Source organism: Pelophylax lessonae (genome assembly GCF_965119305.1).
Source record: "Pelophylax lessonae genome assembly, chromosome: 7".
Taxonomy (NCBI): domain Eukaryota; kingdom Metazoa; phylum Chordata; class Amphibia; order Anura; family Ranidae; genus Pelophylax; species Pelophylax lessonae.
In genome coordinates this window covers 139,065,093-139,082,743 of record NC_138774.1, presented here as the reverse complement: position 1 = coordinate 139,082,743, position 17,651 = coordinate 139,065,093, and the positions used below count along the sequence as shown (strand labels likewise).

Below are 17,651 nucleotides of genomic sequence, written 5' to 3'. Positions count from 1 at the left end.
ACCAGTGACATTACTACAGTAATCCGCGCTCAAAATATGCTCTTTTACTGTAATAATGACACTGACAGGAAAGGGGTTAACCCAGGGGAGATCAAAGGGTTAAATGTGAGCCTAGGGGGTGTTTTCTAACTGTGAGGGGGATGGGCTTATTAATGGTCTACACATTTTTATAGGCTAGTTTATAAAAAAAGTAAAATGTCTGTGTTGCTCACATCAGCCAATCAAAAGCCAGCTGCCATTCCTCCAGTTCTGCATTCTGGTTTCAGTGGCGAGCTCAGCTGTTTTCTCTCGCTCCTGTGTTCCTCCTATTTAGGAACACAGGTCCCTGTGATAATTGACAGAACAGTCTGCCATGTTTACAAACGGCAGACCGCTGTTCTGTCTTTCGGGGGAGTGAGGGCAGGTGCCCGACGGCAATCGCTGCCACCGGCCCCGCAGATTAGCTTCCCCTCTCACGAAAAAGACGCGCATGCCCCCCCCCCCCCCCACGTTTGCTCCTGAGGAGCGAGGTATGGGTACTGTTGTGCAAGTGGTTTACTGTATGTAGCTTCAGCCGACTTCCAACTGAGACAGACTTCCCATCTCACACCAGGATTAAAATAAGAGTCAGTCTGAGTGGCGCTCAGACATTCATAGGCAGCTTTGTATGTGACTTCATCAGCCATCTCTACGCCTCAGCCAAAGAGAGGAAGTGTTGTATTCAAAGTCTAAACTATCCTTTGCATAGATGTAGACAACAGGACAGTAGTAGAAACCACTAATAAGACAAATAAGAAACATATTGACATACCGACTAAATTTCGAGGAACTTGTATGACATCTTCTGCAAATTCAAGGTAGGTCCTGGCCTTCTTTACAGCATCTTGGTCCTAAAATAATAAATTATAAATGAAGAAACAATTCCTGATAGAATACTTATATCTAGCATTATAATTCACCCAATATTTTGTTAAAATTATTACTTTAATTTTAGAGGTTCAATTGGTTCGCCAAATAATTATTAAAAAGCATTAGCCCATACCTCTCCATAAATATGAAATGTGCACGTATCTTCATCCAAATCAATGGCAGTCACACCAGGAACCTTCCTAGCCTGTTGAATATTTGCACCGTGAGTGCCAATAGCGAGACCCATTAGGTCTTCTCGTACAACAAACTGCTCATGAAACCTGGATGCTAGCTGCCTGGAGCTCTGCAAAAACATAAGGTAAAACATTTTTGAGAAAATGATACACGGTGTTCAAGATATTAGGTTATTAGGAGATAATTTTTTTATCTAACTAACCTTTGCATTAGTACCCTTCACTTGCCAAAATGTTGCAAACCCACTTCAGGGCCGACAAAGTTACATCCCCTTCCTGTTCAGGCCACTTTTGAGCATTCAGTACTGTGACAGTTTGACAATTACTCAGTCATGCAACAGTGTGCCTAAATTATTTTAATAAATTTTTTGAGACAGATGGAGATTTCTTTTGGTACCATTTAATAACCACTGTTACTTTTTTTTTTTTTTTAATTATTTTACTATGTAAAGAAAAAGACTGACAATTTAAAATAACAACCCGTTTACCTTACTATCTACTGAACATACCAAATAAAAATGCCAGGACAGTACAAAAACCCCTAACTGGATCCCTTTACTAAAAGTAGATACCCCAAGGCGATCTCATTTCTTGCAACAATTTTGGGGAAATGGACATACATGATGGTACGGAGGAAAAGTTGCCCACTGATGCCAAGTGCAAGTCCTCCATTATTAGTGGAAGAAAGCTTAAAGGTTGACGTTGCATTGAAGGCAGTGATCAGATGTCAAGGATAAAACTAAAATCGGCCAATATGGGGCTTAGTCATGACAATGCTGACAGCCACAACCCTACAACATTTGTTTATCCCACTGTAGCGCAAGCAGACATGGTCTCATTGAGAGTGGCAACTCTGCACTGAATTAGGGAGCAGAGCAGCATTATTTTCATACCATCAAAGGAAGCTGCATTAGGCGGACTTCACTTTCAGGCATAACAAATATCTGTGAGACTTTGCAGGGGGACTAAGAAAATAAAATGAAGATGCACTTATAATTAAGCCTGCAGCACATTTTATTAAATGGGAAGCCATGGTTAATTTAAGAGCACCCTGGCAGCTCCGTGTCTAAGACCACCTCAGCAGGCAAATAGTGGCATTCTAAAAAACTGTCAGAAAGGCATATCTACATCACATCACTGAATGCAGGACACAGCCTTAGAAACCTATGGGAGGGAGCCATTCATTTTATTGTGGGATGGTTTGGGGGCATACCCTGACACAGACCTTTTCCAAATTTGAAATACTGCACACAGTTGAAGTCCCAGGCTTGGGGGCTTCTCATGTTCTCTGCAGCAACAGTTTTCATAAGGTAGGGTATCAATCAGCATCTGGAAGGTGCCCATACTTCAATACAAAGGTTGGTTTGACAGCTAAAACTGATACGGCTTTGATTCAATGTGAGTTTTTTGTAAGATTATTAAAGTAAAAAAAAGAAGAAGTACTACCTATATAGAAACTTAATTTAGCCACCCGCAGAACACACTAATTACATGGGGGCAGCAGATGTAACCAGAGTATACAGAGAGGACCAGGCAACTGATACAAATAGAGTTGTCAAATGCTGAAGATTATTTAGCCACCATAGCACACGGTGATAGGTAAATATTAACTTAACTTTTTTCTTTACTGAGTTTTTGCTTTTTTTTTTTTTTTTTTTAGTATTCTAGTAGCCCCTTTACATGACGCAGCAAAAAGAGATATAGCATCCAAACATTTTGGTCTGCTCACTCCAAATCTCTAAAAGGTTGATCGCCACTGATTGGCTAAATTTTCCTATTCTCCTGTCTGCCTGTGTTATAGAAGTGGTATTAAAATTCAAAACCTAACATTTAATATATTTGCAGTTTACCAATCATTAGATGTTGTGGCTGCATTCACTTTCTTTTTTTACCCTCCTGTAGTAGAGTATCCCCAATCTGGATGAAGGCACACAGGGGACACAGCAGACAGCAGTAATATCAGTGTGAGGGAGGGCAGTGTTAGATGTACTAGCATATTTATTACACTAACAAACTGAAGCTGAACTCCAGCTCACACATAAAAATTTAGATTTTACATAAATAAAAGAGAATCATTGTAAGTACCCCTGACAGTGTTAAATGGTTTGTCCAATCCCTGTAAACTGACACACCTGGAAGAGAGCTTGTTCTTTTGAAAAATAACAGACTTATTGGTTGGATCACGAGATGAAAATAGAAGAAAGAAAACCTATAAAAGGAATAGGGCTCATTCACACAGGTGCTGCATCCCCACTGGGTAGATTTCCCCCTCCTTTCCTGTCCCATAGCCAAAACAGGGAAGTGAGAGGAAATTCCTCTAAAACGAGGAAATCTTTGATCGTCTTCAAGGAAACCATAACTAGTATGCCCATTGGAAGATTATGACTCTATGTATTACAATAACACAGTGGACCTCTACATCCAGAATTCTTTTAGAAAAATTGTTGTTTGTGATCACAGGTACCAGATGAATTTCTTCCATTCTGCAACTATTTTCACCTATACAAAGGTTAAATCTGGCTAGTTTCTGCAGATCAATACTGACAATTCTTTTGAAATGTGCATTGACAAATCCAGTTCTTATGGTTTTGTGAATGAAAAAAATAAAATGATAAAAACATAATCCACATACTTCAAGTTGCTTGCTGGCTTCTTCATTTCGCAGCATCAGAGACAGTTTGGTGCGCAGACTTCGGAAATGCATGTCACTCAACATGTTTGCCCTTTTTATTGTAACTTCATTAACAGACTGCAACAAGCAATAGGATAAGATAGAGGGTTTATCAAAAATTGAAAGGATGCAGACTACACATTTAAACTAACTTACATTAGCAGACATTATTTACTTTTAAAGTTGTGTAAAATATGCTGAAGGTAATGCTTCATCCAATGCAGGCTTTGGTTCCTCCTGCCAAACACGTCATTACTGTATTCTGTAGTGACTTAGCCACTGGCAGAAGAAACCACAGCATGTGTCAGTACACACACTAACTGACACGATCTTTATAAGACAAACAATTGAAGATTAAATTTGTTATAAAGGCAGGAGGTTTTTTTTTAATCGTCCTGCACTTTATGCATGAAGATAAAAAAAAACCTTCTGTGTGCAGCAGCTTTCCCTAATACTTACCTAATCCCCATCTCGATTTAGTGATTTACAAGAGACTCGGTTGTCCGGGACTCTCGCTCCTGATTGGCTGAGATAGATAGTGGATGCCATTGGCTTACACTGCTGTCAATCAAAGTCAGTGAGCCAATGAGTAGAGATAGGGGTGGGGCCAAACCACAGCTCTATGTCTGGATGGACACAGGAGGGCGGGGGCCAGTTGCGCCGGCGAGGGACACAAGAAGAGGATTGGGACTGCTCTGTGCAAAACCATTACACAGAGCAGGCAAGTATAAACAGGTTTGTTATTTTAAACGGAAAAAAAAAAAAAAAAAAAACCACAAGGCTTTAGTATCACGTTTTTCTTCTTTGTAGGTTACCACGTATTGGTTTATTCAACAAGGTGAAAATACCACTTTAAAGAAGACATTTCCTTTAAAAGGAAGAGAATATTTCTACCATCTTTGCACCATTATTCTAAATGGCACTGTAGGGGAATCACCTATGTGCCAAGGTAGAAGAACTTCATTCCTCTTTCATCCTTGTTGCTAGGATGCAAAAACAGTTGGGTTTTCACTCCTGCTATTCTGGGAGTGAGCATCAAATGGTTTTAAGACCCTAGAAACAAGGTAGGATGTGGGGTTGCTTCTGAGGGGACATAAATGGGCCAGACATGTAAAAAAAATACTACTTTCTGGAAAAATGTGAACTTAGCCTTCAACATTGGCAGTTTCCATGGCATTTTATTTTGAAAAAATTCCTTTAACCTAAACCTTTGATGAAAATATGAGGAGCAGCCATTGTTTATTTATTTTTAAAGGTGCAGGCCCTGGGGCTGTCATCCTGCTCCTGGCATCAATACCAAAAAAAATAACGAATACTTTAACCACTTAAGCCCCAGGGGATTTTCCTGCTAAACGACCAGGGGGTATTTTGCGATTCGGCACTGCGTGACTTTAACGGACAATTGCGCGGTCGTGCGACTCTGTACCTAAACGAATATGACGTCCTTTTTTTCCCACAAACAGAGCTTTCTTTTGGTGGTATTTGATCACCCGTGCGATTTTTACTTTTTGCGCTATAAACAAAAAAAGAGCGTACATTTTGCAAAAATAACAATATTTTTCACATTTTTTTATATGAAATTCCCCAAAAAAAAAAAAAGTAAAAATCAAAATTTTTTTTAAATTTTCAGCCAATTTGTTTTATGCTACCTATGTTTGGTAAAAAAAAAAAAAATCGCAAAAAGCGTATTTTGATTGGTTTGCGCAAAAGTTATCGCGTTTACTAACAAAGGGAAAGATTTTTGTCATTTTTTTTGTTTTTTTTTTTTAACGTGTAATGGCGGCGATCTGCGATTTTTTTTGCGGTACTGCGACATTGGGGCGGACAGATCGGACCCTTGACTGACATTTTTGACACTTTTGGGGTTACCAGTGACATTTCTACAGTAATCAGTGCTATATATATGCACTGTTACTGTAAAAATACACTGGTAGTGAAGGGGTTAACTTTATTTGGGAGGGAGGGGCTGTGTGTGTCCCTAGGGGCGTGCTTTCTACTGTGATTGGCTGTGGCTTGAGCTGTAAGGACACTGATCAACGGATCTACATAGTAGATCCGTGTGATCAGTGTGTTTACACCGAGGAGAATGACAGGTGGCTTGTTTACACAAGCTGCCTGACATTCTCCCTCTCCCCCGCCGATCGCCGAGTGACCGGCGGACATCGGGCCCGCTGGTCACACGCGCGCGGGGGGGGGGGGGGGGGGGGGTCCGTGACCGCGCGGGAGCGCGCCTCCGCTCGCTCCCCAGAGCCTCACAGGCGAGCGACGTAGACCTACGTCACTCTGCCTGTGAGGGGCTGACTGCCACAGTAAATATACTGTGAGCAGTCGGCAAGCGGTTAAAGTGGAACAGAACCATCCTATCCTTTACATTTTAGCCTCGGTTTGATCTGGAGTTATCATGGAACTGCACGTGAGCAGTTATATCACCAGCCGTTATAACCACCAGACTGGCTTGACAGTTTGGTTGAAAACACAAGCACTTGTGGCAGTTCTCATTTGGGTCATGCATTAAATGTAGCGGTTTCAGGTTTAGTTCTGCTTTAAAGGTTTTAGTTTAAAATTTAGAGAATGAGGGGATTTTTGATTTACTTGTAAAAGCTTTTACTTGGAGTACATCACAGGACAAAGGGGACCTGCACTTTTATTACGATGTGGTTATTGCAGCCACTTTCAGGTGATTGGATACTGGCAAAAGAGACAGGAAGTCCCCTCTTAGGCATAACCCCTCCCTATTAGGCAAGGCTTCAGTTTTGGTAGCAAGCCAAAAAACGACAAAAGAGGAGTGGGATTCCTGTGTCCTGTGATGTACTCCAAGAAAAGGACTTTACAGGTGAAACAAAAATCTGAAATTATTTAAAAATCGTACATCCCAGGACACAGGGTATCTTTATCTACATTATGATAGGGATGTCCTAAAGCACTGCATATTAAAGGAGGGCCACATGGCAACAAGTGAACAAGCCCCAAACCGCTAAACCAGAATAGGTTTGAACCTCACACAGCAGTCTAAAAAACACACCAACTAATCAAGGGTAGTTTTTGCATCCTCAGAATCTCTAACAGTCATGTGGTAAAACGTAAAAGTATAAACTAAGTAGCAGCTTAACAAATTTGAGCTACCAAAGCCAGATGATGAAAAGCCCATGAGGTAGAGACTCTTGGTAAAATGAGCTGTAACTAAAAAAGGTGGAACCTTTCCTTTTAGACCATAAGCTTGAGAAACAAGTGGAAAAATCCATTGAGAGAAGGTAGATTTGGGAAATCCGTGACCGTCCCTTGGTCCTTTAGGAAGCACGAAGTTGTAATTCGACTGAAGAATTGCAGCACTCGAGTTCAGGCAACAACTGATGGCACAGGCCATATCCAAGATGTGAAGAGCCTTGTACCCCAGCATCTAAAGCTTAAAACAGAAGGACGGCAACACAATGTCCTGTTTGAGAGGGAACAAAGAAACCACCTTAGGTAAAAAGGACTGCAGAGGCCGTGAAACAACCTTGTTCCAGCCGAGCACAAGGATTGGTTCCTTACAGGCCAGAGCAGCCAATTCTAGCAGGATCCCTCTCTCTCTCTCATCATGTGCCAAGACCAGACCTAAAGGCTTTGGCACACGCCTACAGCAGCAATTGCCTGCTGTAAGGCTGCCCCCACCAGAGTAAATGAGGCTTTAAATAAGGCCTCCAGACATTTGTCCAAGGCACCTTTAAATATCAGAACCTCATGCACTGGACACATAAGGGTCTTACTGAGATAAGAAACAGATGGATCAAAAGGTATACACCAATAAGTGAACTCACTTTCTATGGGGTATTGTTGAGCAAACCTGTTTGGAGGAACAAACATCTTGTCAGAGTGAGCTTCAATTAGATTGAAACAATTGGTATTTTTTACATCATTTAACCACTTCCATACCGCTGAACACCATATGACGTCCTGGGCTTTCAGTGGAGATATCTGAATAATCTGAATGATGCCTGCAGCTACAGGCATCATTCAGATATCTTTTTATTTTTCCACCGTAAAAACAATCATAGCGGCTTGATTGTTTTTATAGGCGGCGAGAGGGGACATCCCCCCTTCTCCAGTCGCCCTCTCCAGTGCTTCTACCGGCTCGCCCGTGCGATCGGCGAGCTGGAAAAGGAATCCGCTTGCAGAGGAAGTTTACCATGGAGCTGACGAGGACCAGATGGCCCCCGGTCATCTCTATGACCCTCAGAGGCAGGGCACGATGATAGGATATTACGCTCAGCCCCAGCATTTGTTCAGCATGTCTGCATGCATTGTTTTTTATCTCAGACTTTCCAGCCTAGAGGAGAGATGTGGTGTCTTACAGAACCCACATGCCCTATAATAGAAAAATATAAAATGTAAAGAGAAAGTGTAAAAAAAAAAAAAAAAAGTTTAAGCGCCTTGTCCCCTCGTGTTCGCACGCAGAAGCGAATGCATTTGTAGGCTGCGTCCGCATATGTAAACGATGTACAAACCACATGTGAGGTATTGCCATGAATGTTAGTGAGAGCAATAGTTTTAGCACAAGACCTCCTCTAAGTCTAAACTGGTAACCTGTAAAAAATTTTTAAAGCGTGGCCTATGGAGATTTTGGAGTCCCGACGTTTGGCACCATTCTACAACCGCAATTTTAAAGAGTGACATGTTAGGCATCTATTTACTCGGCGTAACATAATCTTTCACATTTTACAAAGAAATTGGGCTAACTTTACAGTTTAATTTTTTTTTTTTTTCAAATTCATGAAATGTTTTTTTTCTGAAAAAAAAAAAAAAAACGCGTTTGAAAATTTGCTGCGCAAATACAGTGCGGCATAAAGAATTAGGATTTTTCCTTCAACTTACCTGTAAAAATCGGATTTTTGTAAGATCTTACCGTAAAATCCTTTTCTCTTAAGCTCATTGACAGACGTAGTCTTCTTGATTCACAAGAACTGGGTTATGCTGCCCTCTACAGGAGTAGGACTAGGCAGAAAGAAAAAACGTTCTGGCTCCACCCTAGGGGCAGTCCCAGAGGGTATATCCTCTTCCTGTCTGCTACAGAGAATCAGTTCTGTCCCAAAGCAGCGAGAATTTAACCCAACCCAACTCAATGATAGAGGGGCGGGTACTACGTCTGTCAATGAGCTTAAGAGAAAAGGATTTTACGGTAAGATCTTACAAAAATCAGATTTTCTCTGTCGCTCATTGACAGACGTAGTCTTCTTGATTCACAAGAACTGGGACATCCAGTAGCAGTGCCACAAATGAGGGGTGGGATTGACCGAAATCAAAATCCAAACTAGAAGGCCCAACCGGAGCCAACCAGAAGTATCAAAGGACTCATCGAGTAAACAGATGAGACCTACCCCACAAATCCTCGAGGTAGACCAACAGTCTCCTCAAACAGTGGCCTGCAGGAACCTTGCGGCCAGAAGAGGCATCTGACGATGCCATCACATAAACCTTATACAATATTGTAAAGGTATGAACCGACGACTAAACAGTCGCCTTGAAAACCTGAACCACTGACGCCTGATGGCGGAGGGTCCAGGAAACTCTAAGCGCCCGAGTAGAATGCGCCTTAACAGGGAACGGGGGATCCCGACCCTTAGATAAAATAAGCCTATACCACCGTCTGTCTGATCCATCTAAAGATGGTCGCAGCAGAACAGGCAACCCCTTCTTAGGGCCATCCGTGATCACAAACTGTGAATCCGTCTTACAAATTGAATCCGTAGTATTCAAATATATCCTGATCGCCCGAACTACATCCAAGGAATGCCATGCAAATTCTCGAGGATGATTGGGCTAAGGACATAGGAAGGACAATACACTGTCCTCATTCAATGAAACTTTGAAACCACCTTAGGAAGGAAGGATGGATTCGGATGAAGAACAACCTTATCCCTATGAACCACCAGATCTGGGGAACAACAGGATAATGCAGCCAGTTCTGACACCCTGCGTGCAGAAGTGATAGCCACCAAGAAGACCACCTTCTGGGATAAAGTAAGCAAGGGAATCTCCCTGATATTTTCAAAGGGAGGTGTCTGAAGAACCGACAGCACCAAATTAAGATCCCAGGATGGTAACGGCGCGTGCACTGGCGGAGCCAGGTGTCGCACCCCCTGGATGAAATTCCGCACCAAGGAATGAGTAGACAAAGGCTTCTGAAAGAAGATAGCAAATGCTGAAACCAGACCCTTGATAACACTCAAGGCCAGCTTCTGCTCAACTCCCTGTTGCAGAAAAGCCAATATTCGGGCTACCGAATAAAGATGTAGATGGAACCCAAGGGATTCACACCACACAATATAAGACTTCCATGTACGATGATAATCTTTCTGGAAGTCACTTTCCTTGTTTTAACTAGAGTAGGAATAACTGAAGCTGACAATCCCTTGTCCTTCAGCACCTGGGTCTCAATAACCAGGCCGTTTAAAACCAGCGATCGTAAAGCAGGATGGAAGATCGGTCCCTGAGACAGTAGATCCTCCCTGAGAGGAAGTCTCCACGGGACGTCCGCCACCAGTCTGACCAAGTCGGCGTATCAAGCTCGACGAGGCCAGTCCGGAGCCGCCAGGATTACTGGAATTCCTTCCTCCTCTATCCTGCGAAGAAGTCTTGGCAGTAACCCAAGAGGAGGGAAGGCATACATTAGCTGGTATTGCCCCCACGGGGTGACCAGTGCGTCTGCGGTCTCTGCTAGAGGATCGCGGGAGCGAGCCACGAATCTCTGTACTTTTCTGTTGAATCGTGATGCCAACAGATCCACATCCGGGGTGCCCCAACGTAGGCACAACTGGTGGAAAACTTCTGGATGGAGGGACCATTCCCCCTGATCCGGAGTCTGACGGCTGAGATAATCTGCCTGCCAATTTTCCACCCCCGGAATGAACACCGCAGAGATAGCTGGAACAAATCGTTCCGCCCAGCGAAGAATGCAAGCCACTTCTTTGGCCGCTCGGACACTCTTGGTGCCCCCCTGGTGATTGACATAAGCCACGGCCGTGGCGTTGTCCAACTGGATCCGAACCGGGCTGCCCTGGAGCTGCTCGGTCCAGTGAATCAGACAAAGTCTGATCGCTCTCAGTTCCAATACATTTATCGGTAACCTGGATTCTTCCGGGGACCAAAGTCCCTGAACGGATAACTGACCGAGAATTCCTCCCCATCCGGATAGGCTGGCATCCGTGGTCACTATCGTCCAATATATTGGCAGAAATGACTTTCCCTGGCTGAGCATCGGAGACCGAAGCCACCAGACCAGAGACTCTCTGGTCTGTTTGCTCAATTGGATCCGATAGTCCAGGGACTCCGGATTCCGATTCCATCTGAGAAGAATCTCTTGCTGAAGAATTCGGGTATGGGACTGGGCAAATGGGACTGCTTCGAAGGAAGCCACCATCAACCCCAGAACCCTCATGCAAGTCCGAAGGGAAGACCAGCTGTTGGATAGTAACAACTGGACTGCTGATTGAATCTTTCGGAGTTTCCCTACCGGAAGGAAAACTCTTGTCCTGACTGTGTCTAGAATTAGACCCAGATATTCGAGCCTCTGGGTGGGAACCAGAAATGACTTTTGCTGGTTCACCAGCCACCCGAATTCCTGTAAAGAAATTATAGTAATTTCTATGTTTTGTAGCAGGGTCTGAGGAGACTCTGCATGAAGCAGGAGATCGTCTAGGTAACCTAGAATCGATATGCCTCTTTGGCGCAGTAGTGCCAACATTGGGGCCAACACCTTCGTGAAGACCCGAGGAGCCGTGGCGAAACCGAAAGGTAACGCCACAAACTGATAGTGGTTCTCTTCTACGGAAAAGCGTAGAAACCGCTGATATCCTGCGAAAAATGGGAATGTGAAGATAGGCGTCCTTGATTCTTTGATTGGATTGCCAAAAACATTTGGGCAATGGAAAAACCTTCGCCATTTTCACTAGACAGAAAAAAACTGATTCTCTGTAGCAGACAGGAAGAGGATATACCCTCTGGGACTGCCCCTAGGGTGGAGCCAGAACGTTTTTTCTTTCTGCCTAGTCCTACTCCTGTAGAGGGCAGCATAACCCAGTTCTTGTGAATCAAGAAGACTACGTCTGTCAAGGAGCGACAGAGAAATACTTTTTTTTGGAGTACATCACGGGACACAGAGCTGGTAATAATGACTAAATGGGAAAAATCCTATTTTCTTGATCGTACATCCGTACAGAGCCGGTAATAATGACTGACTATCTGGGATGTCCTAAAGCAATGCCCATGAGGGAAGGGCACACAGTAACCCCAAAATTGCCCCTGGGCAAGAAAGAGCTTATACTGCCGCCTTAAAGTACGCTACTTCCAAATTGAGCCCCTTCTCTGTCTCTTACATCCACTTGGTAAAACTTTGTGAATGTATGAACGGAAGACTAGGTAGCAGCTTTGCAAATCTGAGCAATAGACACCTGATGATGCACTGCCAATGAAGCACTTACCCTCCAGGTAGAGTGAGCTTTTAACCTAAAGGATGGAACTTTACCCTTTAAGCCATATGCCTGAGCAATGACTTGACAAATCCACTTAGAACTAGTGGAACTAGTTGCCACTTGGTCTTTCTTAGGCCCTTCTGGCAGGATAAAGAAAGGAGCAGTACTACGAATTTGTGCTGACATTTTTAAAAAGACTTCTCCTCCGTAGTCTGAGGACTCGGAAAAAAAGAAGGTAGAACAATATCTTGGTTTAGATGAAAACAGGAAACTACCTTAGGCAAAAAGGTCAGATGAGGGCGAAAGATCACCCTGTCCTGATAAAGGATCAAAAATGGCTCTTTGCAGGAAAGAGCTGCAAATTCCGACACCCTTCTGGCCAAGGTTATGCAACCAAAAAGACCAATTTCCTTATCAAGAGACCCAAGGGAATATGCCAGATAGGCTGAAAGGGTTGCTTTTGTAGCACAGAGAGCACAAGATTTAAGTCCCAAGGACATAGGGGTGGCTTGACTGGCGGAATCATGCAACTCAACCCTTGCAAAAAGGCCTGCACCAAGGAGTGCGTTGCTAATGTTTCTGAAAGAAAATAGACAAGGTGGAGATCTGCCCCTAATGGTTCCTAATGCCAGCTTCAAGTCCACTCCTATTTGAAGAAAAGAAAAAAATTCTTCCAATTACATAGTTACGAGGATGCCATCTCTTGGATTCACCCCAAGAAATGTAGGATCTCCAGACCCTATATTAGATTCTCCTAGAGATAGGTTTTCTGGCATTTATCAACATAGCCAGAGCTGGACCAGAGACCCCACGATCTCTTGTGATCCTGGTCTCAATGGCCAAACTGTCAAATTCAGCGACCATAAAGTAGGGTGGAATATGGGACCTTGAGAGAGCAGGTCTGGACGATATGGAAGCCACCATGGCTCCTCCACTGCTAATTTTACAATCTTCCCAAACCAAGGTCTCCTGGGCCAAGTCTGAGCCACTAGGATCACCGGCTTCCCCTCCAGCTGAATTCTGCTCATCAGACGTGAAAAAAAAAAAAAAAAACGCGACCGGAGGGAACACATAGATCAGATTAAACCGAAACCAAGGAATCACTAAGTCATCCATCCCGATCATTGGATCCCCGGTTCTGGAAATAAACCGGTCAAGCTTGTTGCTGAACCTAGACGCCAATAGACATACGACGGGATTACCCCAACATTGGCAGATCAGTTGAAAGACCTCGGGATGTAGGGACCACTCCCCTGGAAACAACTGCTGGTAACTTAGAAAGTCTGCCTGCCAGTTTTCCACCCCCGGGATGAAAACTACTGACGGACATGGAACATGAATCTCTGTCCAAGACAGGATGTGGTTCATCTCCTTCTGCACTGATTGACTTCTGGTTCCCCCCTGATGGTTGATACAAGCCACCAGAGTTGCGTTGTCAGACTGAATCCTGACAGGACACCCCCGCAGTCTGGTCGTCCAAGAAACCAGCGCCAAACGGGCTGCCCAGACCTCAAAGAGGTTGATGGGTAAAACCTTTTCTACTTGAGATTCCCTTCCCTGGATAGAGATTTCCTCCAGAACTGGTCCTCAGCCCACAAGGCTGGAGTCTACTTTTACTACCTTCCAGGTCACAGGCAGAAAAAAGACTTCTCCTTGCTTAGGTTTCTGAGGACCAGCCACTAGGTCAGATTATGTCTTACCCCTTGGGGAAAGAAACATTGGGGAATCCAAAGCGCTGAGTTTTTTGTTCCAAGCAGACAGAATACTGTTCTGGAACAGTCTAGAGTGGAATTGCGCATGAGGGACTGCTTCGAATAAGGACACCATCTTGCCTAGCAGTCTCATGCACAGCCGTATAGAGGGAAACTTTTTCCCTCTTACCAACCAAACCATACCCTTCAAGGCCAGAACCTTTTTTTAAAGGCAGGAAAAGCTTTGCCTGAGCGGTATCGAGAATCAGACCCAAATATTCCAGAATTTGAACAGGCCTTAAGGTCGACTTTTCTAAGTTTACAACCCAACCCAGATTTTCTAAGAAATGGACGGTCTGGGAAACATCCAGTTTTAGACCTGGTCCTAACCAATTCTTGATCAGAAGGTCGTCTAGGTAACCCATTACTGAGATGCCATGAGACCTTAGAAGAGCTAACACCGGGGCCAAGACTTTGGTAAACATCCGGGGAGCTGTGGCCAGACCGAACGGCAGAGCCACAAACTGAAAATGGGACTGCCCTACTGCAAAACGCAAAACCCTCTGATGGGTGCCTGAAAATTGGTACATGGAGGTATGGATCCTTGATATCTATGGAAGCCAGAAAATCTCCTCTTCCTAGAGAGGCTACCACAGAGCGAAAAGTTTCCATGCCAAAAAAACTGAATGGTCAGATACTGGTTAGGAGCTTTGAGATCTAGAATGGGTATTACCTCGCCATTTGGTTTTGGCACTGTAAAAAGTTTTAGGTAAAAACCTGTGAACCTTTTGCTGGTTGGAACCTTCACAATCATGCCCTGCACCCATAAATGTTTCAGGGCCTGGAACAAGGAATTCTTTTTTACTGGGCAAACAGGGACATTTGAACCCAGAAACCGAGGAGGAGGAAACTCTTGGAACTCGGTCATGTAGCCCCGTGCCACTGTGGACAAGACCCACCTGTCCTTCACCACTCCTTCCCAAATTTCTTAAAACTGTAGGTGCCTTCCCCCCCACCCGAACGAGTGGGGGCGCCCCTTCATAAGGCGGATATAGAACCTGATTTAACAGGCCTTTGGACCCAGAAACTGCTTAGAAGCTGACATGTTAGGAGATACCGTAACACTTGGAGCTTTAAAAAAATGGATGTTTAATCCTGCTTTTGACCGGCAACAATGCGCTTTTTCCAAATTAAATCTTCTGGATGTATTTATCCAGATCCTCGCCAAAGAGACGTTCCCCAGGGAAAGGAAAAGCTGTCAGTAGTTTCTTAAAAGGTAATTCTGCTGCCCAATTTTTAAGCCATAGTACTCTGTGCATATGAACAGGGAGAAGAGCAACTCGGGAAATCTGTTAGATAGAGTCCTTAAGGGCATCTCCTGCAAAACACAAGGCGAGAAGAAACTCTGCCAAATCTTCAGAAGACTCCCCTTGAATAGGCAGACTTCTAGTCACCCTTTTAAAATGATCCTTTAAGGATTGGCAAACTCCTATAGCCGCTAAAGCTGGTTGAACAGCAGAGCCAGCATTGGCAAAGAAAGCTTTAAGTAAGGCTTCCAACTTTTTATCTGCTGCATCCTTAAAAACCTGGGCATCATCAACCGGACAGGTCAAATTGTTGTTCACAGAAGAAATAGTGTCTACCGAAGGCATAAACCACTTCCTCTTGAATTTCTCCTCCATAGGATAAAGCAAAGAAAATCTCTTTGGAGGCATGAACAACCTGTCAGGATGATCCCGATCCTCATACACCAGCTGTTTCAGCAGGGGATGTAAAGAAAAAGCCCGGGAATTCTGCTGAGGGCACAAAGAACCCAAAGAAGAAAAGGATGCTTCTGACATTTCCAGAGTAGGTAATTTAAACCCTGTTCGAACCATTTCGGTGAGGACTGAATCAGTAGCCTCTGAGAGCGAGATGCTGAAAATGGTTCCTCAGAATCTGAGCCCTCAGAAAAGGAACCATCTTCAGCCTGCAGCCTGCCCCTATTCCAAATCATTAACAGCCATCTCCAACATTTTCTACCCAATATGGCTCTAAACCAGAAGCCCCTGCAAGACCTTGAGAGCCTAGGAGCTCTGCTGCATCCCTGCTGGGCTCGGGTACAGGAAAGTGGGCTCTATCCCGTTTTCTCCCACCCTGTGAAAGCAATCATTCTGGGTATTTTACTTTCAAGGCTAGCCAAGGCAGATGCCAGGTCATCCTTCGTAACATAGGTAGACACTGAGTCATTGGAGGTAGCAACAATACCGGATAAGCATAATGGCTCAGATTGACCAGTTGCTTTAGGCCTCTTGGGAAGACAGCACCGCGGTAGCCAAACTAGAACTATTTAATCCTACACTTGTCCCTTTCCCTGCTGCGTCCCCCTCCACCCTCCACACTTCTTTTCTGGAAGACATTGCTTTACATAAAGTAAGACCCAGAAGTATGGTAACAACTCGTTGCACAAAAGTAAGACAAAAACTGTGATCCATCATTGTACAGCTATCACAGAACAACTACCCTTCTCCTACCGTGTAGACCTGCCTAAGCCACCAAATTCACATGAACAAACAGAAACTGCAACCTGCTCTGTGTCCCATAGGTCCCATTCAGCAACTCAGCTTAGCAGAGAAAGAGTCACATCCAGCCAGCAGCACTGCTTTGAAGGGAGAGAGAGGCGATCCACGTGCACGCCCGTGACGTCATCTGTGCACGTCCATAGAGATATATGGAAAAACGGAGCCAAGCTGACCGTAGAATCCAGACACAGAATGTAAACTGGCACAATACATTTCTGCCGAACAGCGACATCTAGTGGCCAAAACACTGTACTACAGCCCTGGAGAGAAAATGTGCAATTCCTTCCCTGCAAACTTTTTTTTTTTTCTTTTTAAAAGAGAGGGAAAAAGGAACAGACTTACCAGTCCCAAACTTCACCCATCACGACGGACTTTGTCAACCAGACCATCAAGGACTGGGTCCCCCTTTTTCATGAGGTCCACACCCTTGGATCTGTAGAGCACTCTGCTGGCAAACGCCTTGGGATAATAAATTACCAGGGTTCCATTTATTAGTGTCCAGTGGCCACATGGGTCACATTACAGACAAAACCTCGGGTCTTCTTAGCCGAGGCTTGGGTATCATCTACTTAGCGCTTAGCCAATCGAATGGATAAGATCAAAACACCCCCTTACTGGGACATCACTTAAGATTGAAGAGCTTGAACAACCATGACCACAACCTTCAAGACACTGGCAAAAAAACTGAGGTTCTTCCTGTATGAAAGGGGTTATATGGGAGGAACTTACTGTCTATTGGTCGCCAGTGTCCAATCACCTAAAGGTAGCGTATAACCCAGATAGTCCTTTCTTTTTGGTATGAACATTATTGGACGTGCACAAAAGTGACTCAGTGTGTTGCACTGCTGTACACAGTCACATGCAAAGTCCAGTGCACTACGAAAAAATGCAGCATGTCTGCATTTCATCACAGCACCTTTAGGGTGTGTCGCTATGTGAAAAGGACACATAGAAAGAACTGTTTTCTGTGTGTCCTAGAGGTAACCTTTGTTTTCCACTACAGTAAAAAGCAGGTCACTGCACTATGTATGAACAGGTCCTTATTCAAACGTCAGCCCCTCCTCTAGTCTTTGAGAGTCAAATATATTTACATTCCAATGCAGAAGCTATTGTACGTTTTCCAGTAAGACAGCAACTGGGTTTTCACCAATGACTCATGTGACTTTCAGGGAGACAAAAATCAGTACAGTCTATGGAGC

General features: G+C 44.1%; 1 protein-coding gene across 5 annotated transcripts in view; it reads right to left on the bottom strand.

Moving 5' to 3' along the window:
- The window catches only part of FMR1 (fragile X messenger ribonucleoprotein 1), a 128,200-nt gene that overhangs the window by 54,442 nt on the left and 56,107 nt on the right, over positions 1-17,651 (bottom strand). For all 5 annotated transcript variants that reach the window (XM_082263893.1, XM_082263890.1, XM_082263891.1 and 2 more), the window contains 3 exons: positions 3,715-3,831; positions 1,022-1,192; positions 791-869 (listed from right to left, as the gene is read on the bottom strand). In XM_082263893.1, the coding sequence (XP_082120019.1) occupies positions 791-869; positions 1,022-1,192; positions 3,715-3,831 (367 nt within the window). The remainder of the gene's footprint in view (positions 1-790; positions 870-1,021; positions 1,193-3,714; positions 3,832-17,651) is intronic.